At 43.8% G+C, this 21,105-nt stretch overlaps 1 protein-coding gene across 1 annotated transcript in view; it reads right to left on the bottom strand.

The window, feature by feature from the left end:
* Positions 1 to 12,443: 12,443 nt before the first annotated feature.
* Positions 12,444 to 21,105, bottom strand: part of C3H10orf71 (chromosome 3 C10orf71 homolog) — a 55,749-nt gene continuing 47,087 nt past the window's right edge. The window contains 2 exon segments of the mRNA XM_042461010.1: positions 12,444 to 13,957; positions 13,959 to 17,759. Of these exon segments, the coding sequence (XP_042316944.1) occupies positions 13,205 to 13,957; positions 13,959 to 17,579 (4,374 nt within the window). The 5' untranslated portion in view covers positions 17,580 to 17,759 and the 3' untranslated portion in view covers positions 12,444 to 13,204.

Here is a 21,105-nt window from a genome sequence, read left to right as displayed (position 1 = left end):
TGGTTTTGAGTGAATGGCTGCAGTACAGGCATTTAACCACTGCGCCACCAGGGCTCCTTTTGTAGATGTGTACGTCTTTTGCATGAATTTTGGTGATGGCTTTTCTATTTCCTGAACAAAGGCAACTGCTCTCAGAGCTCTTTCTGTGCCTTCTTACCGCCGAGTCTCTCCCAGAGACACGGGGGGGACGGGGGGACAAGAAAGGATAAGTTTACCTTCGTGCCCCCCCCCACTTTCCAGACTCTTTGCTTTCACCCCTGTTTGAAATCTATGAGGAAGGTAAGCCTCCGACGCATGCCCGCACCCCGAGATGGCTTCACGCTTCCTGCTCTGCGGTGTGCCCCAGCAGAGGCCCCGATGTCCACCAGGTCCTGCTGCAAAAAGACACAGCCAGTGTCCTTGACCCGTTCCAGACCAGATGACCTCAACCCTGATGTCGCTAACAGCTCCTGGCTGACCCCAACTCTAGATGTCCCCCGCTAAGGACTGGAATTCTTGTGCCTGCGTCTTCCATAGATGTCCTCCAGTATAAAGCAGCCCCCCCCTTTCCACGACACAATCGGTGTCCTCCATTTCATTCACTATCGCCTTGCCGCTTTTGGAAACTCTTTGCAAAACCACTTGCTGTTGGACTCCAAGTATTTATCAAACTGCCCGCATTTCAAGTTCCTGCCTATGGAACTGCTTCTTACGGGACTATGATCAGAGAAATATATAGCATCTGCCCGCATATATGGACTCAGTTACGTTTGCCCGCATATCCACCGGTTGGCAAACATTTCATCTCAAAGTCAATGTGCCCGCATTGGCAAGCACAACCCGCAGAGACATTCAGTCGCTCTATGGCCTCAAATCAGTCGCTATACATAGCCTTTTGCTTGCTCTGTGTGTTGAACTCAATGGCTTATTGATTGCTTTATTGGTTGCCCTCATGAAATTATGACCGCATGGATTATTATTGTTGTTATATTGTTGCCCTTGTGTGAATGGGTTCCAGGAAAATCTCTTTCCCTCCCCTCCCTCTCAGCACCACTAGGAGACACTGCTGTAGCAAGTCATGCTCCCACTCAAATTCACACCCCAAAATTTTAGACAAAGGCATTTAATTCAAAAGTTGCCCAGCCCCACGCATGCGCATAGGTCTTGACATTTCGCGGGGGGGGGGACTGTTACCAAGTTTGGATTTATATAAAATTTGGGGTACATGCGGTCTGTGCTATGACCGCTGACTGACCCCATGGAGGACTCACCATTAACCTAAAAGCGGAGAGACCACGTAGGCAGAGCCCTAGAGAAAAAGCTAAAATTGGGAAATTCCATAGTAAGTCTTGGAGTCACCAAACCAGATTCGCCTCTTCTGCCCAAAATAGACAATAGACGGCTTTTCACTTAATGGGCCAGTGATTAGCTTAACAGCTCAGCAATTAAGTTGGCTGCCCTTCCAAATGGTGTCCTGACTTAATGCATTGTGCAAACACATTACCTGCTATCGGCTTAACAAAGCCCATGCAATCAACGCCTTTGTCTCGCAAGTCCCATAGTCCCGGGATATGTTCAGCCCTATATAAACCCCTGGTTTTCAGACCCTCTTTGGGCTTGAGCTCCGCTGAAATCACTGTCACCGGGTTGCTAGTTAGCCGGCACCCATCTGAACTCTGCTCCCAAGTCTCCGCGGCCTTCTTTCCCTCGCTTCCGCGGCCATGAACCACAGTCCATCCGAGCTGCATCCGACTTCCAGGAGAAGACGTCTAAGGTACTATTCCCTAGTGGTGCCTCTCCTTCTCAACCTCTCTCCCCGAGATCACCCTTCCCCTGCTATAGCGTTGAATGTGTTTGTGTGTGTGTGTCCCCTTTTGCTGAGTGATTTTACTTGTGCTTAAATAAATGTTATTAGATTAATTGCACCTAATTGGTATTAGAATCTCTTTCTCGTGGGGGTGTACTAGCGATCTCTGGTATACACATAGGGACCCGATCCTGGCACGTGGTATTGTTAGGGCCACCTCTTGGCTAAATTTGAGCTAATTAAATTCCCCTAATTTGATCCTTCCTAACAGTTAAGAACACAACAAGGGGTAGGCAGGGAGGTTGGTTTACTGCTTTGGGTCCAGGAGATCCTTTGCCTCAAGATGCAAGAGGAAATGCAGATGACTTGGGGGCAGGAATGAACATTTAGTACCATTTAGATTTGGATGTCTTATTACCTGAATGTGCACATGCTTCAGATCATTCTCCTCTATTCCTGGAAACCTGACCTAATGTTCCTAAAAGATCATCAGTCTGTCAAGAAAACATTGCCTCCAGATATGAGATATAAAAGGACAGGTTGCTTACCTGTAACGGTATTTCCTTGAGTGGTCATCTGCAAATACATACAAATGGGTTTTACTGCGCCTGCGCAGTGCTGTTCGGAAACTTCTGAACTCACTGGGCAAAGCACACTTTGCAACTTTTAGTAACTTTTTGGTGGTAACTCCGCCCACCCGTTATAAGGCCCCTGCCTTCCCGCTCTTTCCCCAGTTCTGAAATTTTTCGCTGCGTAAGCGACATGATAATGAGTCACAAAGAGCAGGACACTGAGGGGAGGACGGGTGGGATTTGTATGTTTTCGCAGATGACCACTCGAGAAATACTGTTACAGGTAAGCAACCTGTCCTTCTTCTTCGTGGTCTCTGCGAATCATACAAATGGGTTAGACTGACAAGCTTAGGTAAATGGCGGAGGGAGTGTCCAGAGACCAAATTAGGTTCAAACAAGGTGTATTTATTTTGTACAATAAAAAACCTTGAACCCAAAAAGAATGTGTCAGTCTTTTGTACCTGAGACATAGCATGAAAAGTGCGACATAAGCCAACATGGCCAATAGCAGTTGAAACATAACAACAGAACTGTTGAACCCAAGACAGGAGCATCAAGTCGAGCAAGACTCATGACACCACAGTAGTTGTAAACAGTAATTGATCAAGACATTTACATACGCATGTAAACAACGCATAGCATTTGTATAAAACCTGAAACAATTCAGAACATTGGAAAGCAGTGCAATCAATGTATCCCTAAGACCAACACTGCCCTCCCAAAGGCTGCATCCCGTTTGGCCCTGGTATCCAGCCTGTAATGTTTTATGAAAGTCAGGGGCTGGGACCAAACAGCAGTTTTACAAACATCCTCCAAGGGAATCCCTGACAGAAATGCGGAGGATGGCGCTACCGCCCTCGTTGTATGGGACCGAACCCTGGCCGGGAGAGGTTTGCCCAAGAGTTCATAGCAGAGGTGGATGGTACCGGCCACCCATTTCGAAAACCTCTGCGCCGACACAGACAATCCCTTCTTCGTTTCCGAGTAACACTGAAAAAGTCTCTCGGAACGGCTCGAACCCGCAGTTCTGTCCAGGTAGAAGGCTAGAGCCCTCCTTACATCCAGAGCGTGTAGGTTACGCTCAACCTCCGAAGTCGGGTTGGCCGCCAAGGTAAGTAGCACGATGTCCTGACACATATGGAAGGCAGACAGCACCTTAGGCAAGAAGATGATGTCGGTACGGAGGACCACCTTGTCCCTATGGATCCTAAGGAAGGGCTGGTCCCTCCGCAAGGCACACAGTTCGCCCACACGGTGGGCAGAGGTGATGGCCACAAGGCAAGCAGTTTTCCAAGTCAATAGTCTCACAAGTCCGTTGTGGCCATCGGCTCAAAAGGCTTGGAATGCAATGCGGACAATACAGCGTCCAGGCTCCAAGCCGGCGCTGGTACCAACACCAGAGAGTGTAGGTTAGCACATCCCTTTAGGAAACTCTTAACAAGAGGGTCCCTAAAGAAGGAAAGCTTGCCCTCAAATTGGAAATGGGAGCAAATAGCTGAAAGGTAGCACTTAATGGACGCGAGGCATAGCCCCGCATCCAGAAGCACCATGAGAAACTCCAGCACCACTGGAGTCGTCACCTGGGCAGGAGAGAGGTCTTTCTGTGCAAGGAAGTGACTGAACCTTCTCCATTTACAAGCATAGGACCTTCAGGTGGAAGGTTTCTGGGCAGCCAGAATCACCGTCCTCACCGAATCCAGCAGTGAGGCTAAGGATGGAGTCTCCACGGCACCAGCGGCAGGTTCTCGATGTCCGGGTGTAGAATCCGGCCGTCCTAGATTGACAGCAGGTCTGGCTGGAAGTCGAGCTGCAGGAAGACTCTCTTGGAGAGATGGAGGAGAGACAGGAACCAGGGCTGCCTCGGCCACCAAGGGGTGATGAGTATCGCATCCGATCAGTCCATTGTCATCTTGGACACTACCCTGATGATCAGAGGGAAGGGAGGGAAGGCATACAGCATCTCTCCCTACCAGACGAAAGCGAATGCGTCTCCGAGGGATCCCTCCATGCGCGTTCTGGAGCAGAACTGGGGACAGTGGCTGTTGCTGTCGGTCGCAAAGAGGTCAATCTGGTCGAAGAGGTCGCTGACCGTCTCCGGGTGAAGTCTCCATTCGTGACACACCGAGGAAGATCTGCTGAGGCGGTCCGCCAACTCGTTTTCCTCTCCTGGCAGGTGAATCGCTTGGAGGAGGACCTGTCTTGGGATGTACCAGTCCCAAATCCGCAGAGTGATGTCGAGCAGAGTCTTGGATTTGGTGCCTCCTTGCTTGTTGATGTAATACATGACGGTCGTGTTGTCCGTCCTCAGGAGGACCACCTTGTTGCAGACACTGGACTCGAACGCCCTCAACGCCTTCTCGACCGCAAGCATCTCGAAAGTGTTGATGTGGAGATCCCGCTCCTCTGGGGATCACTTGTCCTTTATGACAAGGTCGAGCAGATGTGCGCCCCAACCTTCCAGGGAAGCATCTGTTGTCAGGGTCAACTGAGGCTGGGGCTGCTCGAAGGGCATACCGACACAGACGTTGTGGGAGTCTAGCCACCATCTCATGGAAGAGGCTACAGGCTTCGGAATCGTGAGCCACCTTGCAGGGGAGTCCTCCATTGGGTTGAAGACTGAGAGGAACCATGATTGAAGAGGATAGAAACGGAGTCTTGCCCACGGTGTCACAGGCACCTGGACGTCTCTGGCCCTCAACCTTCTGTGTGCGAGGCAAAGTCTTACAGAAGCTGTCAGAGCCTGAAAACGGTCCTGAGGGAGATAGGCGATGCATTTTTCAGAGTCGAGGATGGCCCCGATGAACTTGGCCTGCCTGGTCGGAGTGAAGTGGGACTTGCCCTCATTGACGACCAGTCCAAGAGATGCCAAGAGATCCAAAGCGAACAAGACCGCTTCTTGCAGCTCTCCGTCTGAGTTGGCGGCAAACAGCCAGTCGTCCAAATATGGGAAAACTCTGTTGCCCCTCTGGTGGAGGTAAGCCACTACTGGGGCCATGCACTTTGTGAAGACCCTCGGAGCTGTGGTCAGACCGAAGGAATGAACGTTGTAGTGGTAAGTGGCGGAGCAGACAGCGAAAGTGAGGAATCTTCTGTGGGACTCTCGAATCCCTATGTGGAAATAGGCATCCTTCAGGTCGACCGTCGCAAACCAGAGTCCCTGGTAAAGCAGAGGCAGGATAGAAGCCAAGGTTACCATCCGAAACTGGCGATATTCAAGAAAATAGTTCAACACCCTTAAGTCTAAGATGGGCCTGATACCGCCGTCCACCTTCCGTACCGTGAAATATCTGGAGAAAAATGCCTTAGAGAGCTGGTCGGGCTGCAAGGGCAAAACAAAGTGCGCAAAGTGCGCACTTCGTCAAGAAGAGTGTCCGAATGGGGGGTGGAAAGGAAAGCTCCAGTTGGAGGGAGCTCTTCGAACTCGAGGGCATAACCCCTACAGACAATGTTCAAAACCCACAAGTCGGTTGTAATGGAGGCCCAGGTGTTGGCAAAAGGCCTCAAGATATCAAGAAAGAGGAGAGGGGATGGGGTGAAGCATGCAGGAGCCCTTCAGGACCTCTTCTTCCCCTGGCGAGACTTTCGGTACCGGGCGGGAAGGTTGCGCAGGCCAGAGGAGGAGGATGACTGGGAGGGGTATCTCTGCCTCTGGGTACCCTGCTGCTGGGGCTGATGGTCCTGATGAAAAGCCCTCTGTGACTAACCTTGGGACTGCCACGGACGCTGCCTCCTCCAGAACGGAGAGATCGAGGATGATGACATGCCATGTTTCTTTGCCGCCGCCTTCATCCTGAACTTTCGGTTCAGCCTCTCGTCAGTTTTGGCGTGGTAAAGACCCGAGATGACTTCGATGCGGACTTCGAAGTGGAAGCTGCCTTGTCCTGGGAATCGGCCTCATCTCCTTCCTTGGAGCAGGCACCTTTGGATGCCTTTCTTGTAGAAGTCGATTTTGGCTCAGAACCCTCAGTCCCCGATGGTTTGTGGGGGTGCTTGGAGGGTTTGTTGTTGGCGCTGGATTTCCGAGAATCACGGGCCACATCAGGGGCGGCGCTAGGCTCGCCCATATCATGGGCCACGGAAGTCGCTGGGGCAGAGGCCACACTGGAAACACTGGCCCGGGACGAAGATACAGGGACCGAGGCCGAAGCCGTGGGAGCTGATATAGGCCAGGAGTCCCCCTCCTGGATCTTGCCCTGAGTGATTGCAGAAGTCAGCCGGGACTCATGGTTCTTCCTGGCCGGAGATGACAGCAACTTGCACAAGGAGCATACCCTGGGGTCGTGGTCCTCTCCCAGGCAGAGGAGACATGAGGAGTGGGGGTCCTGAACAGAAACCTTGCCTCCGCACATGTCGCATTTCTTGAAAGGCACCGGAGACATCCTTACCGAAGTCGACAGTTTAAAGGAGAGTCCAAAAATCAAGGTCAACAGGCCGAGAGTCCAAAGTTACCAAAGGTCAGAAGAGAGAAAATAGCCAAAAAACGGTCCGAGATCAAAACAGTGATTCCGAGAGAAGCTAGCAAGAGCGAGTGAAGTTCCCTAGAGCAGCTAACACGGCGGAAAAAAGGAACTGGGGAAAGAGCAGGAAGGCAGGGGCCTGGGCGGAGTTGTCCAACAAGCACTTCAACACAATTATCACCAGCTTCATATGGGATTTAATGTCCCGGGAATATATCAGCATGTCATTGGTATATGCCAGGACCACTTTGAATTATCTAAAACCCCAGGCCCCCAGAATATTCCAAGGAGAAATAACAGAGAAGTGACTGAGAAAAGAAAAAAAGAAAAGAAAAAAGAAAACAAAGACATGAAGAAAACAGAGAGGTAGAGTGAATAGAGAAGTGACCGTACTTCCCAGTGGATGGATCACCACATCCACTCTGCAGTAGCGTTGCTTCCATTTTCTTCGCACTCCCACTTTTGCACTCCACTGCAGCCTGCATCAAGCTGTCTGCATGTAATTTGTCATGGGCAAGATGTGTGGCTGCAACAGTGTTAGTGTCTGGAGTGCTGTTTCTTCATGCAAGTATTAGTATGAAAGGAGGTATGTTGCTGCATGTAAGAGTTCTACATGTAATATTCAGGTATTTTTAGCTATTGTGTTTACCATTCCTTTTGTTGTTGTTGTGTTCAGTTGTTCTCTCATAAGATCTATCAGGATCAGACATACTTTTTCATTTTTCTTTCTTCAGATGTTTTAACAGTTTATTTCAGAGAAGTGATCTTATTATATTGTGGTGGCAAACATAACTAAATTAGTCTGAACCGGTATCAAATTTGGTGTGTTTTTTTTTAAATTTAAACACCCCATGGCTACACCCACAAAAAAGAAATGACGATGACACTCAGTCAAGTATCTTCACTACAGATTTATTCCATCAGCACAAGAGTGCATGATATCTATGTGTTTGATATTTTCCAAGAAGAGTATGTGTCCATGTAAGTTGCAGAAGTATTTGGAAACGTCTCATAAAAACAATAAGGATAAACCACTGGAATATTTTTCAGTGTTGAGTGATAAATGTGAAACTAGACCTACACTAAGAAAATGTTTGTTCAGAAATCAATTTTACACGACAAAGGTTGAATTGCAACTTACAAGATATCCAAACAGATAGCCAAGGAAGGAAAACCACACACTATCCTATCCAGAAGGGAGATTCACAGTTATAGGGGAATCTTTGATTTTGCCAGCAGTGTCTGTTGTTATTTCATCCATCATGAACCAACATGCTCATGAAATTATCAAATCCATCCCTTTCAGCAATTAATCAGTTTCAAGGCATATTGACAAAATGAGAGAGGATGTTGAAAACCAACTAGTTTCACAGTTAAAAGTTCAGAAGTTTGCTCTGCAAATTGATGAATTGTGTTTACCAGATAACACAGCAATACTGGTGGCTTATCTTAGATATTTGCACAATGACAAAGGTAAAAACATGCTATTTGCTCAAAAGCTTAAAACAGATACTAAAAGTGAAATAATTTTTGAAGAAGTAAAGAGGTACTCCAGTGAGAAAGATATCCCTCTTGGGACCATTCTGGCCTGTGCTACCGATGGTGCTGCTTCTATGACAAGTAGATACAGAGGATTTATTGTATATTTGAAAGGTATTGTGCCAGAAGTATTCTGTAATCACTGTTTGTTCACCAGCAACACCTAGTTTCAAAAACACTAACAGGATGCTTGCATGACACCCAAAGGGGGAGTGACACCATTGTTCCTCAAGCATCTGCCTTTGGGCAGAAACAAGCTGTGGCATTCACCTGTATCCTTTTAATGCTGATGTGAAAGTATGGGTGGAGTGAAGCTTAGTGGGAGGAGAAAGGAAAGGCCCCAGTTTTTAAATTTTAAATTCAGTTGGAAATTTTAAATTTTAAATTCTACTGGATACCTATAACCTCTCCCAAGTTGGCCATATCTGAACATAGCATAGGTACTACCCTCACTTAACAGCAGTCAGGTACACAGAGTATTGTAGCATCCACTTCATACAATCTGACACCTGCTAAACTTAAATTTAGTCTTTGTGAAAAAGTTTTCTTGGCCCTGGTTTGGAATCTCACCCACTCTGAGTTAATCATTGGAGGTGCTAGAGTGATTGTGCAGACCACATACACTCTTCTTAAGTATATCTTCTTGGGAAAAGTTCATAATGACCACATCTCCAATGTACCTATCGCACAATGGATGTTCACCCTTGTTAATTGTAGGGTGAGTTTCAATAAAGAGCAGCAAGAATCTCCTGCCCCCTATGGCCTTATAGTTACTAGGAAACAGCACAAGTACCCCCTCCCCCATTTCATCATGTTCAGTGGCCAGCAATTTGGGAACCATCCCTAGCAGAAATGCAGCTACAAGACCTCGTGTGCTGGTTCTATGACTGATTATCCTTTCATGTGGCTGGTATCCCCAAAACAGCATATGGAGCAGTCCATGTGGAGGCTTCACTCTTCAAGGAATGGTTTACACTTACTTTATCAAAGTGGCAGAGGTAGAAGCCTTTAGAGACATCGTGGAGCACAAAACCATGACTACTACTTATCAATATGCATAGACTTGGACTGGACTGCTAAAGCAGCCACAGTTTGGATAGCTGTCTGGTTTACTAATGACTGTAAGACCTCAGATGGGAAGCCCATTGTCCATCTAGATAAATGGCTTAGTATTACCACCATAATACAGGACAGAACTGCCCCCATCTGGATAGCCTATATAAAAGGCCACCAGAAAAATTCTTCCTAAGTTTGCATTTGGTAGAGCTTATGCACTTGCTAAGTAAATAACCCGAAGGAAATAATGCCCCTGAGTTCATGATGTCTGTAAATTGTATCAATGTGAACCCTAAAAAGACCTTCACCACTCATATCTTAAACTTAGCTAACCTCCAGAAGGAGAGTTGCCATGTCCCCATTCTGGCTGGGACATTCACAGGTATGGGGCATCCCATCCGGTCCAGTTCCACCTCATTCTCCAGCCTCCTTATTCTTCAGGCCTCCTCCTCTGGCCCACTGCCTCTGCCTCAATCAGCAGGAAGTGCAGCTGGACATCCCACCCCTTCCCTGCCTCCCAACCAATCAGGAAGGCTTCTGGCCAGAAAAAAGGGGCAGGACCTCCAGCTGCAAAGGTGTTAGAATCCTGGTTGCATTCTATCAGATATATACTTTATATTCTGTTGGTGGGGACGATGGGAGTTGGGGTGCTTTGCTAGGGTAGTTTAGTTAGAGCATGTTGGAGCTGAGCGGTGCCAGGTGGGTCTTATCTAGTGGCCTTGGAGATCTTTCTTTCAGAGGCTTGGAATGCAGCTTAGAGCAAAGGGAGTTGGGAGCTGAGGGGGGAGAGAGAGAGATGGGTGAAGGAGTAACGGTGAGAAAGAGGTGGGGATGTTCTTTCGCGCGCTTTTGGCTGGGGGTGGAGTAGACAGGCTTGGGGTTTTTAGCTATTGTTTCTGCTGGGAGGGGCCAGTCTCAGCTAAGACGCTGAATGATGTGGTTGCTGATTCTGGAGCTATCAATAAAGTTCTGTTTATTCTACATGAAGCTGACTGGTTGATTGTCTGGGATCCTCATTCTGACAAAAGGCCACTGAGGCTTGTCAGCAGCAGGTTCCTCCTGCGACTACAAGCCCTAGTGACCTTTGCAGCCGGAAGTGCTGCCCCTACCTTTGGCCAGAAGCCTCCCTGATTGGCTGGGAGGCCGGGAAGGGGCAGGGTGTCCAACCACCCCATCTTGATTTTGTGGAAGACAGTTATGGCAATCCTATCCAGAAGGGAGATTCACAGTTAAAAGAATTAGCCACTGCAGGTAGAGACACAGAGGAAAGGAAAGAATTATCTGGACTGTAAATGACCAGGAGAACCCTCACTGGATTAGCCCCCTAGAGGTCAAAGGAGATATGATTCAGTTTGTCCATGAAAAAGGACACAAAGGAAAACAAGCAACTTTACAAAGGGTGTAAGAAATGTGTTGATGGCCCAATATGTGTCAGGAAATAGAACAGTGGGTAGAAAACTGCTTCTCCTGTGCCATGCTTAATGCTGACCAATCTGATCCCAAAGCCCCAATCCAACATCAATGTATTGAAGTGCCAGGACATGTATCCAGATTGATTTCCTTGGTCCCTTATCACCCACTCCCTAATGAAATAAGTATTGTTTCACAATGTTTGACCCATTTAGCAAGCGAATTTAATCTTTCCCTTGCAGAATTAATGCTGTAGTCACCGTGGGACACCTTTTGTTTAACAATGTGTGGAATAAACAAAGATGGGAAATTACAGAAGAACTACATAGTGACATGGACTCCTACATCACAGTTTTCACCCAGGAACTCTGTAAGGAGTTAGGCATAAAACAGAGGAGTTTATCACACAGCCCCTTGTGATGTGATTGGGGCATGATGAAAGGGAGAGGGATGAGAACAGAATGAGGCAAGGGACACATTTTACCACATGCCAGAATGCCACTGATGCTGCCAGAAGTTCCCATTCCATTCCTGATCATTCCCAGAGGAGGCGATTTTTCAAGAATGCTTCTGAACAGTTCCTGAAAATCGCCTCCTCTGGGACAGAATGGGAATGGAATGGGAACTTCCAGTGGCGGTGGCAGCATTCTGGCGTGCAGTAGAATGCATCCCTTAACCCATTCTGTTCCCATCCTGCTCCCTTTCGTCACGCCTCAGATGTGCGATAAACTGCGAACATTCCACATAGCTTACAGACAAAGTTCAAGACACAAAGAGCGGACCAACTACACTTTAAAGGAAGCACTGCTCAAGGTAGTGCATGTTTCAGAACACAATTGGTACAAAAAACTCCCCTTGATCATCATGGTCCTCAGAGGAATCAAGACAACCCATGATTTTGCCCTACATACTATCATAATGGAACGGGATCCAATACTTCAAACTGTTATTACTTGTTTAACAAAATATTAAAGGCTGACCTCAGACTACTTGTAAAGTCTGACCACACTGTCAAAGTCCAAACGTTTTGCTCTTTTTGTTATTCAGGTGAGTATGTTTAGGATATGGACTCAATGAATGTGTGATGATAACTAGCTGGCATTGGGACAGTCAGGTGACTTGTAGAGTGGGATAATTTAGGATTACTTTTGTTTCTAGAGAAAAGTGCTCTCTATACAACAGTGCTTGATAAATGGGTGATTTGCATGTACTCTGTAGTGAGTACATTCATGTACTAAACATGAGCTTTTTCTAATTTTTCCCCAACTCTCATAACCATGATGGAAATGTGATAAAAAATACAATTAAAATGTTATAAATTAGACTATAGCCAGGATTATTCAGATTTAGCACATCCCCCTTCAAATTATGTCTTGTTTCATATATGTTTTATTGCAAAATTATTTCCAGGCTTTCCTGTAATTTAAATCTCTTTTTAATGTAGTGATATTATGGTGGTAGAAGAAACAGTACCAGTAATTCATAGCTATTAAGAATGTGTAAGCAGAAGACAAAAGAGATCTGAGGATAAGTAACTTTAGAAGGCACAAAACTCCAGAGTTTAGTAATACTGGGCCTTATTGTGAATTCTTTAATATTTTCAATTGTAATTATACTACCATGAAGAATAAAAACCTGCTTTATTAATTTAAAAATGAAATCCAGTAGTGACAAAGATATCACATATTCCAGTGAACTTTTCACTGGATGGACTTTGATGGTTAATACCTCAAGGCAGTAGATAAAAATTTAAAAATGAAAATTTACATGGTTCAATGAAAACAAATGTGTAAGGAGCACTCATTCACCCACTCATGTAATTTGCAAACCTGAATTTTCTGAGTACAAGCCTGCCATGAGGTATGATTTGTGTATGTGAACATTTTTTTCCCCTCAGAAAAAAAATATATTGGGGCTCTTTCCTATCCAGGCCATTATATTTCTGTACTGAATGCCTTATATTTCTGCAATGAACACCCCATCTAAAATTATTATTTTTAAAAAAAAACATAAAAGTGACCTCATTCATATATTTGATTTTCATGACCACTTTTTTTCAGTCTGTAGGTGATGAAACCCCTGCAAGAGAAAATCCTGGTATTTTGTTTTCCTCAAGGAGAAATTTGTCACACATTACTTTCCACTATCACACTTTCACCAGGCTGTTTTCCTTAATGTTAATTTGGGGTTCATTTGATAAGAGACAGCAGCTAAGATTTCTTTTGAACATAAATTACACTAAGATCCAGCCAGTGTTATTAGAGAGTGGGTACATGCAAGTGTCAGGGCATATTATACATACATGCATGTGCATGTGTGTGCATACACACGCACATACATACACACAGAGAGACATATACAGTAATGGTGAACATCTTATACTCTCACAATATACCTTCAACAACAAAATCTTCAATAGCACCCACAGAAATTATGTCAGCATTAGCTGAGTGATGTCCATCTTTTTCAAAGTTACATTGTGACTCATCACCTTCTTGACCATGAGCGTCACAGGGTTGACCACCTGGACACTGGCCTGCTAGTTGCCACTTCAAAGTAGAATTCAAAAGTGTTCCTTGTAAAGATGAAGCTGTTTCAGAAAGCTGTGATGGAGATGCCAAAACTGGAACAGATGAAACTCTGAGAGGGAGAGTGTTGGGGGACAAGATATAAGGAGAACTAGGAATCTCTGAAGTGGGTGTTTGCGACAAGTTCCTTTCTGAAGAAGAGATTGACAGTTGAACATATCTGCCACTTTCTGGGTCATAAAAAGTCTTTAGTTGAATTGGTAAATCTATAATAAAATATTCTCCTGAGTCTGGATCCTGAAGGAGTTTACGCTTGGTTGTAGGTAAAGAAGGTGTGGGATTTAATGGTGTGGTACATAGTCCTACCAGGTTAGAATCTGAGGGAGTCAAAGGAGAACTGGGACATGCTGGAGAGAGTGGAGACTGAACAAATGACAATTGTGCAGTATCTTCAGAGTGTAATGTAGGTTTTTCCTGAAGCCTTTTCTGTTGTGTCTCTGTTTTCTTCCTCCTGTTTGCTAGTTTCTTTGCCTTCCGTAATGCCTTTTCTGTTTTTGGTGGTACAGCTGGAGGTTTAGCTGCAGTCTTTGCCATGTGTGCCATTAGCTGCAGTTTTTTCATTTGTCACAGGAGAATGGTTAGCATCTTCAGATATATAATTCTGTATAGGATTAAATATTTCCATGATAGGATTATCTTTACTCTCTATTGCTTTGTTTAGCACAGAAGCATTAGTTATTTTTTCAGCTTGTGATACATTGAAGACTGCCATTGTAGTTGTCAATGGACTTGTGAAGGCAGATGACACCACACTGTCTGACCTTGTACTTGGCAGTGTAGAATTTGACAGGCTAACTGTTGTAGCTGAAATGTCTTCAATAGTATCACTGAGGGCAGGAGATGATGTTGGATTATCAGAAACAACCGGGGATCTTGTCTCTTGGCTGATTATTTTTTTCACACAGAAACTACCTCTGTGTTTAGAAATGAGGTGATTCTTAGAATAATTTGCCTTTTCTCTTGTAGGAGATTTTTGCTTGTCTTGTGTTAACTCACCATAAAAAGCAAGATTTGGTTGACTGTCAGGATTAAGCTTCAGTTCCCCAGCTCTGACCTTTTCTTTCACCAATTTTTCACTAATTTTCAAATCTTTTCCTGATAGCACTGATATACTATTACCTCTATCACCACCACCACCACCATCATATTCCACCAAGGATATGATACTTCCTAGTCCTTCGGTAAGAGTATATTTTGCTGTTGGGTTACTGCTTTCTTCCAGTTGATAATCTACTTTCAATGAGATGACACTTGATTCGTTGGTATTTCTGTCTGTTCCAGCATCCTCTACTTTCTGTTGGCTTCTCATTCTGGAAAAAGACAAGTCCACCTCTTCAGTACTCATTATGGCTTGCATTGGCCCATAATTTTGTTTTTCAGTCTCACTATGACTACCAGCAGTGGCATCTTCACAGGAAAAAGACCTGAGCAGGGGCAATTTGACTGCTTTTATCACAGGTGATGATTTGAATGTGTTGTCTTTAATCATGAATAAATTGGGCTTGCATGAATTTAATGAAGTTAATGTCAGTGGTTCTTCTGACTTGCCTTCTGATGCAGAATCTATAGTTTTCCATCTGTCTTCTTTCTTCTCCTTCACCACTACTTCTTGTACTGCATTTCCATTTTCACTAAGCTCTTTTTTCCTTTCACATTTCCTATCCATATAACAGTTGTAGTCACTAAGAAGGGAGTCATATAATTTTTCCTTCCTTCCTAACTCCTCTTTTTCTTTATTGTTTGGCTTTTCCTCCACACTCATGTCAAACTTCTTCCTCTGGCTTTCTTGAAGGCATGCTTTCTGAAAGAGCTGCATTAGAGAACAGTTCATCTCATTAGATGGTTGGTCTGTTATGGATATGAAGGATTGCTCAGAAGAGCTGGTGCTCCTTTTCCCTTTCTGTTCATTCCCAGGTAGTGCACATGTTTGACTCTGGTTGTTAATCATATTTTCTTCAGCAGTAATAATTAAATGTGGGGATGCTTGGGGTCCCACATCAGAACTGTGACATATAACAGTTTTTTCATTTTTAGAGTCCTGCAAATAATGATTTTTCAGGTACACATCCTGCTCAGTTGTTACCTCTCCAAGGAAACAATTGGATATAGGAGAATATTGTCTTAAACCGTTTTCAGCTGGGTGCAGTGCAGTCCCAGAGACCATATTAAAGTTTTCTATATCCAATGAAGTATGTTGCCTTAAATTATTCCTATTTGTGTAAATCAGAGAATCTGCCTTTGATCTAGGTGCAGTTGGAATAAGATAATTTCCATTTAAGTTAGTTGTAGTGCTGTTTTCATGGGTATTGTCTGTTTGTTTGGAGATGTGATGATCATTATCACTATTGTCGACTAATTTTTTACTATCTTCTTGTGGCGCACTGACTGCTATAACACTTGCTTTTTTGTTATCTTGTTCTTTAGTCCATTTTTTGTTTTCAGTGGCTCTTAGGAGACGAGAAGGACTGTAAGTGCTTTTCACGCGTTTTCGGATATCTTTTAGGTTAAATAATAAACTTGGTGCTTTCGATTTATAATTGTTCTGAGGACAACAAAGAGTTGTTTCGTTGGCTGCTCCATTGTCAGATATGGGAGGAGTTACTAGTAATAATTGCCTTTCTGCTTCATCTTTCTCTTGAAGTATAACTGGAGTTAAAAGTTTTGAGATGTTGAAAGAAGAACTGGAGGGAACAGACACAGCTATGGGCGAATCAAATCCAGCTGCTTCAGTCAAAAGAGTGAAATCAGGTACCTTTCTATATGGTGAATCCTTCCTTTTGAACATTTGATTTGCAATATCCTGAACCACTTCCATTTCCCCAAAGGCAAGCTTTTGTTTCCTCCAGGGTGGACAAACATTTTCCAGTTCTGGACTACTAGCCTTTTTTGGCAATAAAATAACACGTGGCACCAGCATTTGTTTATCAGTGCCATCGGATGCTGTTACTGGTGGAACAGAGGTCTGAGACAGTGAAATAGGAACCTTTGATAGTGGTACTGTTAAAACTTCAGTCTGGGGAGCCAATGGTAGTAGAGAAGGATCTTTGGATGGGAGGGATGGGAGGGATAGTGATATAGGAATCTTGCATACTGGTGGTGATGGTGTAGAACCTTGGGGTAGCAAGATCTGTGAAACAGTGTCTTCACCTTTAGGCAAAGATATCTTGGGTACAGCTACAGAAGAGAGAGAAACTTCAGACTTTTCTGAAAGAGCATCTGAGAAATCTTGTTCTAAAATTCCAGGAACTGTGATGTCAGTTACATTATGTTTAGAAATACAGGATTCTTCAAAGTATGCAGGATTTCCTTCTTTGGGTATAATTTCAGTAGAGCCACCAATTTTAGACAGTTTTTTGTGATGAGCATTCCATGATTCAAAGGCACTGTTTTCACTGTGGAGAAATCTGCCCTTTCTTGCTGGTTCTTTTGCTTTCTCAGTTCTGCTTTTCACTGTCATTTTAGAGACACAAGAGATTTTAGACTTACAGGCATCTGCCTGAGAAAAATAAAAACTATATGGACCCTGACAGATCAGATCCATTTTGCTGTGTCTCTTGTGCACCTCATGTGTGCCATTTTCATTTGCCACTTCTTGGGATGTGTCAGAAAATTCAGAGAGTTCCTTTTGAATATTAAGAATTGTTTTGCTACCCAAGAAAGTGATATTGTGTCCAAAAATTACTGGACACTTTTTCAAACTATTCTTATTTGGGTGTTTGGTTAGAGCTAGTGATGCTTCATTCTCAGCTTTATCAAATGTTTTTATCAAAGAGGACACTTTTGAGGTATGTTTGTAATTGCACAGTCCAGGCACCGATAAACCCAAATTCTTCCTTATGTTTGTAGAAGCCTTTTTATTTTCTTGAGAATCATTGGGAAACTGCTGGAATGTTGATTGCTTCTCAGCTTTTGGCAATTGCTTGTGTGAGAGAGTATTTTCCTTGATAGTGTAGTTCCATGCACCTTGGAAAAATGTGCTAGATAATTGATGGGGGTTGTTGTTTGGCACACTTGGAGCAGATTCCATGTAAGATGTTTCAAGCTCAGCCACACATAGACTTTTGAAGGCTCGATCAGTGAGACTGCAAACTTCTCTATCTGTGTCATCTAGGAGACTCCCAATGCTGGAGGAGTCACTTTGTCCATCTGTCTGTTTCTTATTCTCCTGCATTGTCCATATGGTTCATCAATAATATGATTAAAACAATAACTTTGTATATAAAAGAGGTAAGCAAGTTCTTTTGGTTACCATTTCTTATCGATTTGCAACATCTCTGAATGACTTTCTCCTTTAGAATATGCAGCTTTACATTCATTTGCCTTATGGAAACACAAACTGGGTCTTTCTGCTCTGTAAATTGAACATATATAAAATATTATTATGTTATCAGAGAAAACATCTGCAAATTAACCTTTTCTGTTCAATTACCATTGACCCCCAGTTTCATATTACTGTGACATAAAATATAAAATAAGGAAAGAAATATGGGGGAAAAAAACCTTATTTATTAGACTGTATAATGAATGGGTAAAGTGAGCCTGTGATCTACATCTATATCCCAAGGCCATTTTGAATCTCTCAAGGAGTTCCTAGTCCCCCATTGGAGGGAAATGTGCTTTATAAAAATAAAAGTGACACATACTTTATTTGACTAGGAAATAAACTGGTGCTCTGATTGTGAGTTCCTGCATGGCAGGGGGTTGGACTGAATGCCCCCTGTGGTCTCTTCCAACTCTATGATTCTATGGAAGTCAACCTGAGGGCTATAAAATAGGCTCAGGGTCTCAAAAACATGATGTGAAGTGCTTTTAGTTTAGCTATTTTTAAAACATTGAAGGTGGGAGCATGCAGATGGGAATGAACCTACAAGGTTCTGCAGGTGGCCAAAATAGTCCCTCACAACCCCTAGCAGCTGCCTACCCTGGGCTACACCATTCAATAACTGGGAATCCTCACAAGTCACTAAGGCCCTTTCCAGATGGGCCTTTTACTATGTACCGTGTACTTACTAGGATTGCCCAGGGTCGTCTCTTTCAGATGCCCCCAACCTTAGTACGTACACAGTCTGGTGGCATCCATTCTACATGGGTACCACCATTAGGATGTCACGGCCGTGCAGCCTCCAAACAGAGCAGCACCGGAAGGAGCTCCGAAATGGAGCTCCTTCCTTCATTTGTGTCGCTGGCACAGCCTTTACATGGCTGTGCCAGCGGCACAAAAGAGAAAGGGGTTGAGCCTCTGTCAGGGTGTCCTTAGGGCTTGAAGCCCCAAGGACACCCCTTTCCAGGCTGCAGGAAGCAGCCTTTTGATGCTTCCCGTGGCCTGGAAGAGTGGCGGATCGGGGCCTCAGGGCTGCCGCTGTGGCAGCTGAGGCCCCGATCCGTTGGAGAAAGGGGCAGGTACAGGCTGCCCCAAAGGGGCGGTCTGTAAACCGCCTAAGTTAAGCGATCTGAAATAGAGGCTTTTGGATCTACTCTAGTTGGAGCTAACTATTGGATGTAGGTCTGCTGTTATTTTTTTTTTTTAATCAGATATTTAGGGATTGTAGAAGATCAGATGTTTAGGGAGCAGAGGACAGAATGGGGGAAATTCAGCACAGAATAAGTAAAGAGTTAGTACAGGAATATCTAGTTAATCTAAATGAATATAAGTCTCCAGGACCAGATGCACTAAATTCAAGAAGTGTGATGGAGTCACATTCCCCTAAAGGACAAAGTCCACAGTTTGGGAGTACTCCTGAACTCATCCTTACATTTATCATCTCAAGTTGATACGATGGCCAGGAGTGCTTGGTACCAGCTTCGACTGATACGCCAACTGTGTCGTTACCTGGACAAAAAGGACCTTGAAACAGTGGTACATGAACTGATAATCTCTCGCTTAGATTTATGTAATGCGCTCTACATGGGGCTACCTTTTTACCAAGTTCGGAAGCTTCAACTAATCCAAAATGCAGCAACCAGATTGGTCACTGGAACTTCCAGATCAGACCATATAACACCAGTCTTAAAATCCTTACACTGGCTGCCAACTAGCTTCCGGGTGCAATACAAAGTGTTGGTCATTACCTTTAAAGCCCTTGCATGGCTTGGGCACAAGTTACTTGAGGGAACGCCTCTCCCTACGCAATCTGCCCTGCACCCACAGAACAACTGGGAAGAACCTACTTGACTATCCTAAAGTGAGATTAACAGCTATTTCCCAAATAGCATATACTGCTGCTGCCCCCATGCTATGGAACAACCTTTTGGAAGAGATCCGCCTCATATCTACCTTAGATGCCTTTAAGAAGGCATTAAAGATGGATCTCTCTATTGAGAGGAGAAACAACTAATGAGGTTGATCAAACATGGGAAAAAGTATTGATATATTTGGAAAATACTTGGGACATACAATAGATATAATATATAAACATTCACATTTATATATTCATATATTAATAGGAGTATATTACTGGTATTGAGGAAGAAAAGGTGGATCTAAATAAGTTTCAATTAGCAGTATCTAGGTTACTCAATTTTTACAAGTTAATATGTTATGTTATAAATGTGAAGAATGCAAGTGGAGGTACAATGAGATGATAGATGAAAGTCAAATGTAAGAGAAACAAAGCAACCAGTATTGAGGAGGGAGGAAAGTTGTGTGAAAGGATGGAAGAAAGAAAGTTTTAGTATGTTGAAGAAGGTATAAGTAAGGATAGTTAGAGAAGTGGAGATAGGAGTTATTAGAGTAGGATTTGGGAGGAGAGTAATAGGTTAGAAACGAGATCAAGGAAGGTATGAGTTGGTCAAAGAAAGAAGGATGATAGAGTTAAAGAAAGGAGGAATAGAATAGAATAGAATTGGAAGAAGGGAAAAGAATCGAAGATGTGAAGAATGTAGAGGAATGATATGAAGAGCACCCCTACTGTAGTGAAAGTGGTTGCTCAACTTTACGTTGGTGTATTGTTGAAGATCTGTATGTAAATTTGTAATTTTGTATGGTTGTTTATGTTTGTTTGTGTGTGACAAAGTTTCAATAAAAATTTATAAAAAAAGAAAAGAAAAGAAAAAAGATGGATCTCTTCTGGCAAGCCTACCCCCAGATCTTCTATAAAGAAGAACGGTTCACTTCAGGTCAGAATTGCCATTTACTGATTTTATTGTAGCAGTTTTAGATATTGTATCATTGTATTCTTGTTGTAATCCCGCTTTGATCCATTGGGAGAGGCCAGAAATATAAATAAAAATTTATGATGATGATGATGATGATGATAATTATAAGAGTATTAAAAGAATTTGCAGATGTAGTATTGGAGCCATTGGCAATAATCTTTGAGAACTCCTGGAGAACAGGAGAAGTCTCAGCAGACTGGAGGAGGGCAAACATTATCCCCATCTTCAAAAAGGGAGGGAAAGGATCCCAACAATTATCATGCAGATAGTTAATACCAGGAAAGTTTCTAAAGCAGATCTTTAAATAGAGAATCTGTGAACTTCTAGAAGGCAATGCCATAATCATAAAAAGTCCAGTGTGGCGTCCAGAGCTTCGGGGCGGTGGAGGCTACAAAAATGCTACCCAACCATCACCCAAAGTGGCAGCAATGGTGGCAAAGGTAGCAGTGCGACAGCAAGAATAACACTTGTGTAGTGGCGTGCCATCACAATTAAGAGTAAAGACAATAGTGAAATAGCTGCAGCCTTTTATTGACTTCCAG

This window comes from Sceloporus undulatus, chromosome 3, assembly GCF_019175285.1.
Source record: "Sceloporus undulatus isolate JIND9_A2432 ecotype Alabama chromosome 3, SceUnd_v1.1, whole genome shotgun sequence".
Lineage (NCBI taxonomy): Eukaryota > Metazoa > Chordata > Lepidosauria > Squamata > Phrynosomatidae > Sceloporus > Sceloporus undulatus.
Note: the sequence above shows the minus strand (reverse complement) of the source record. Positions and strands in the feature narration are given on the sequence as shown.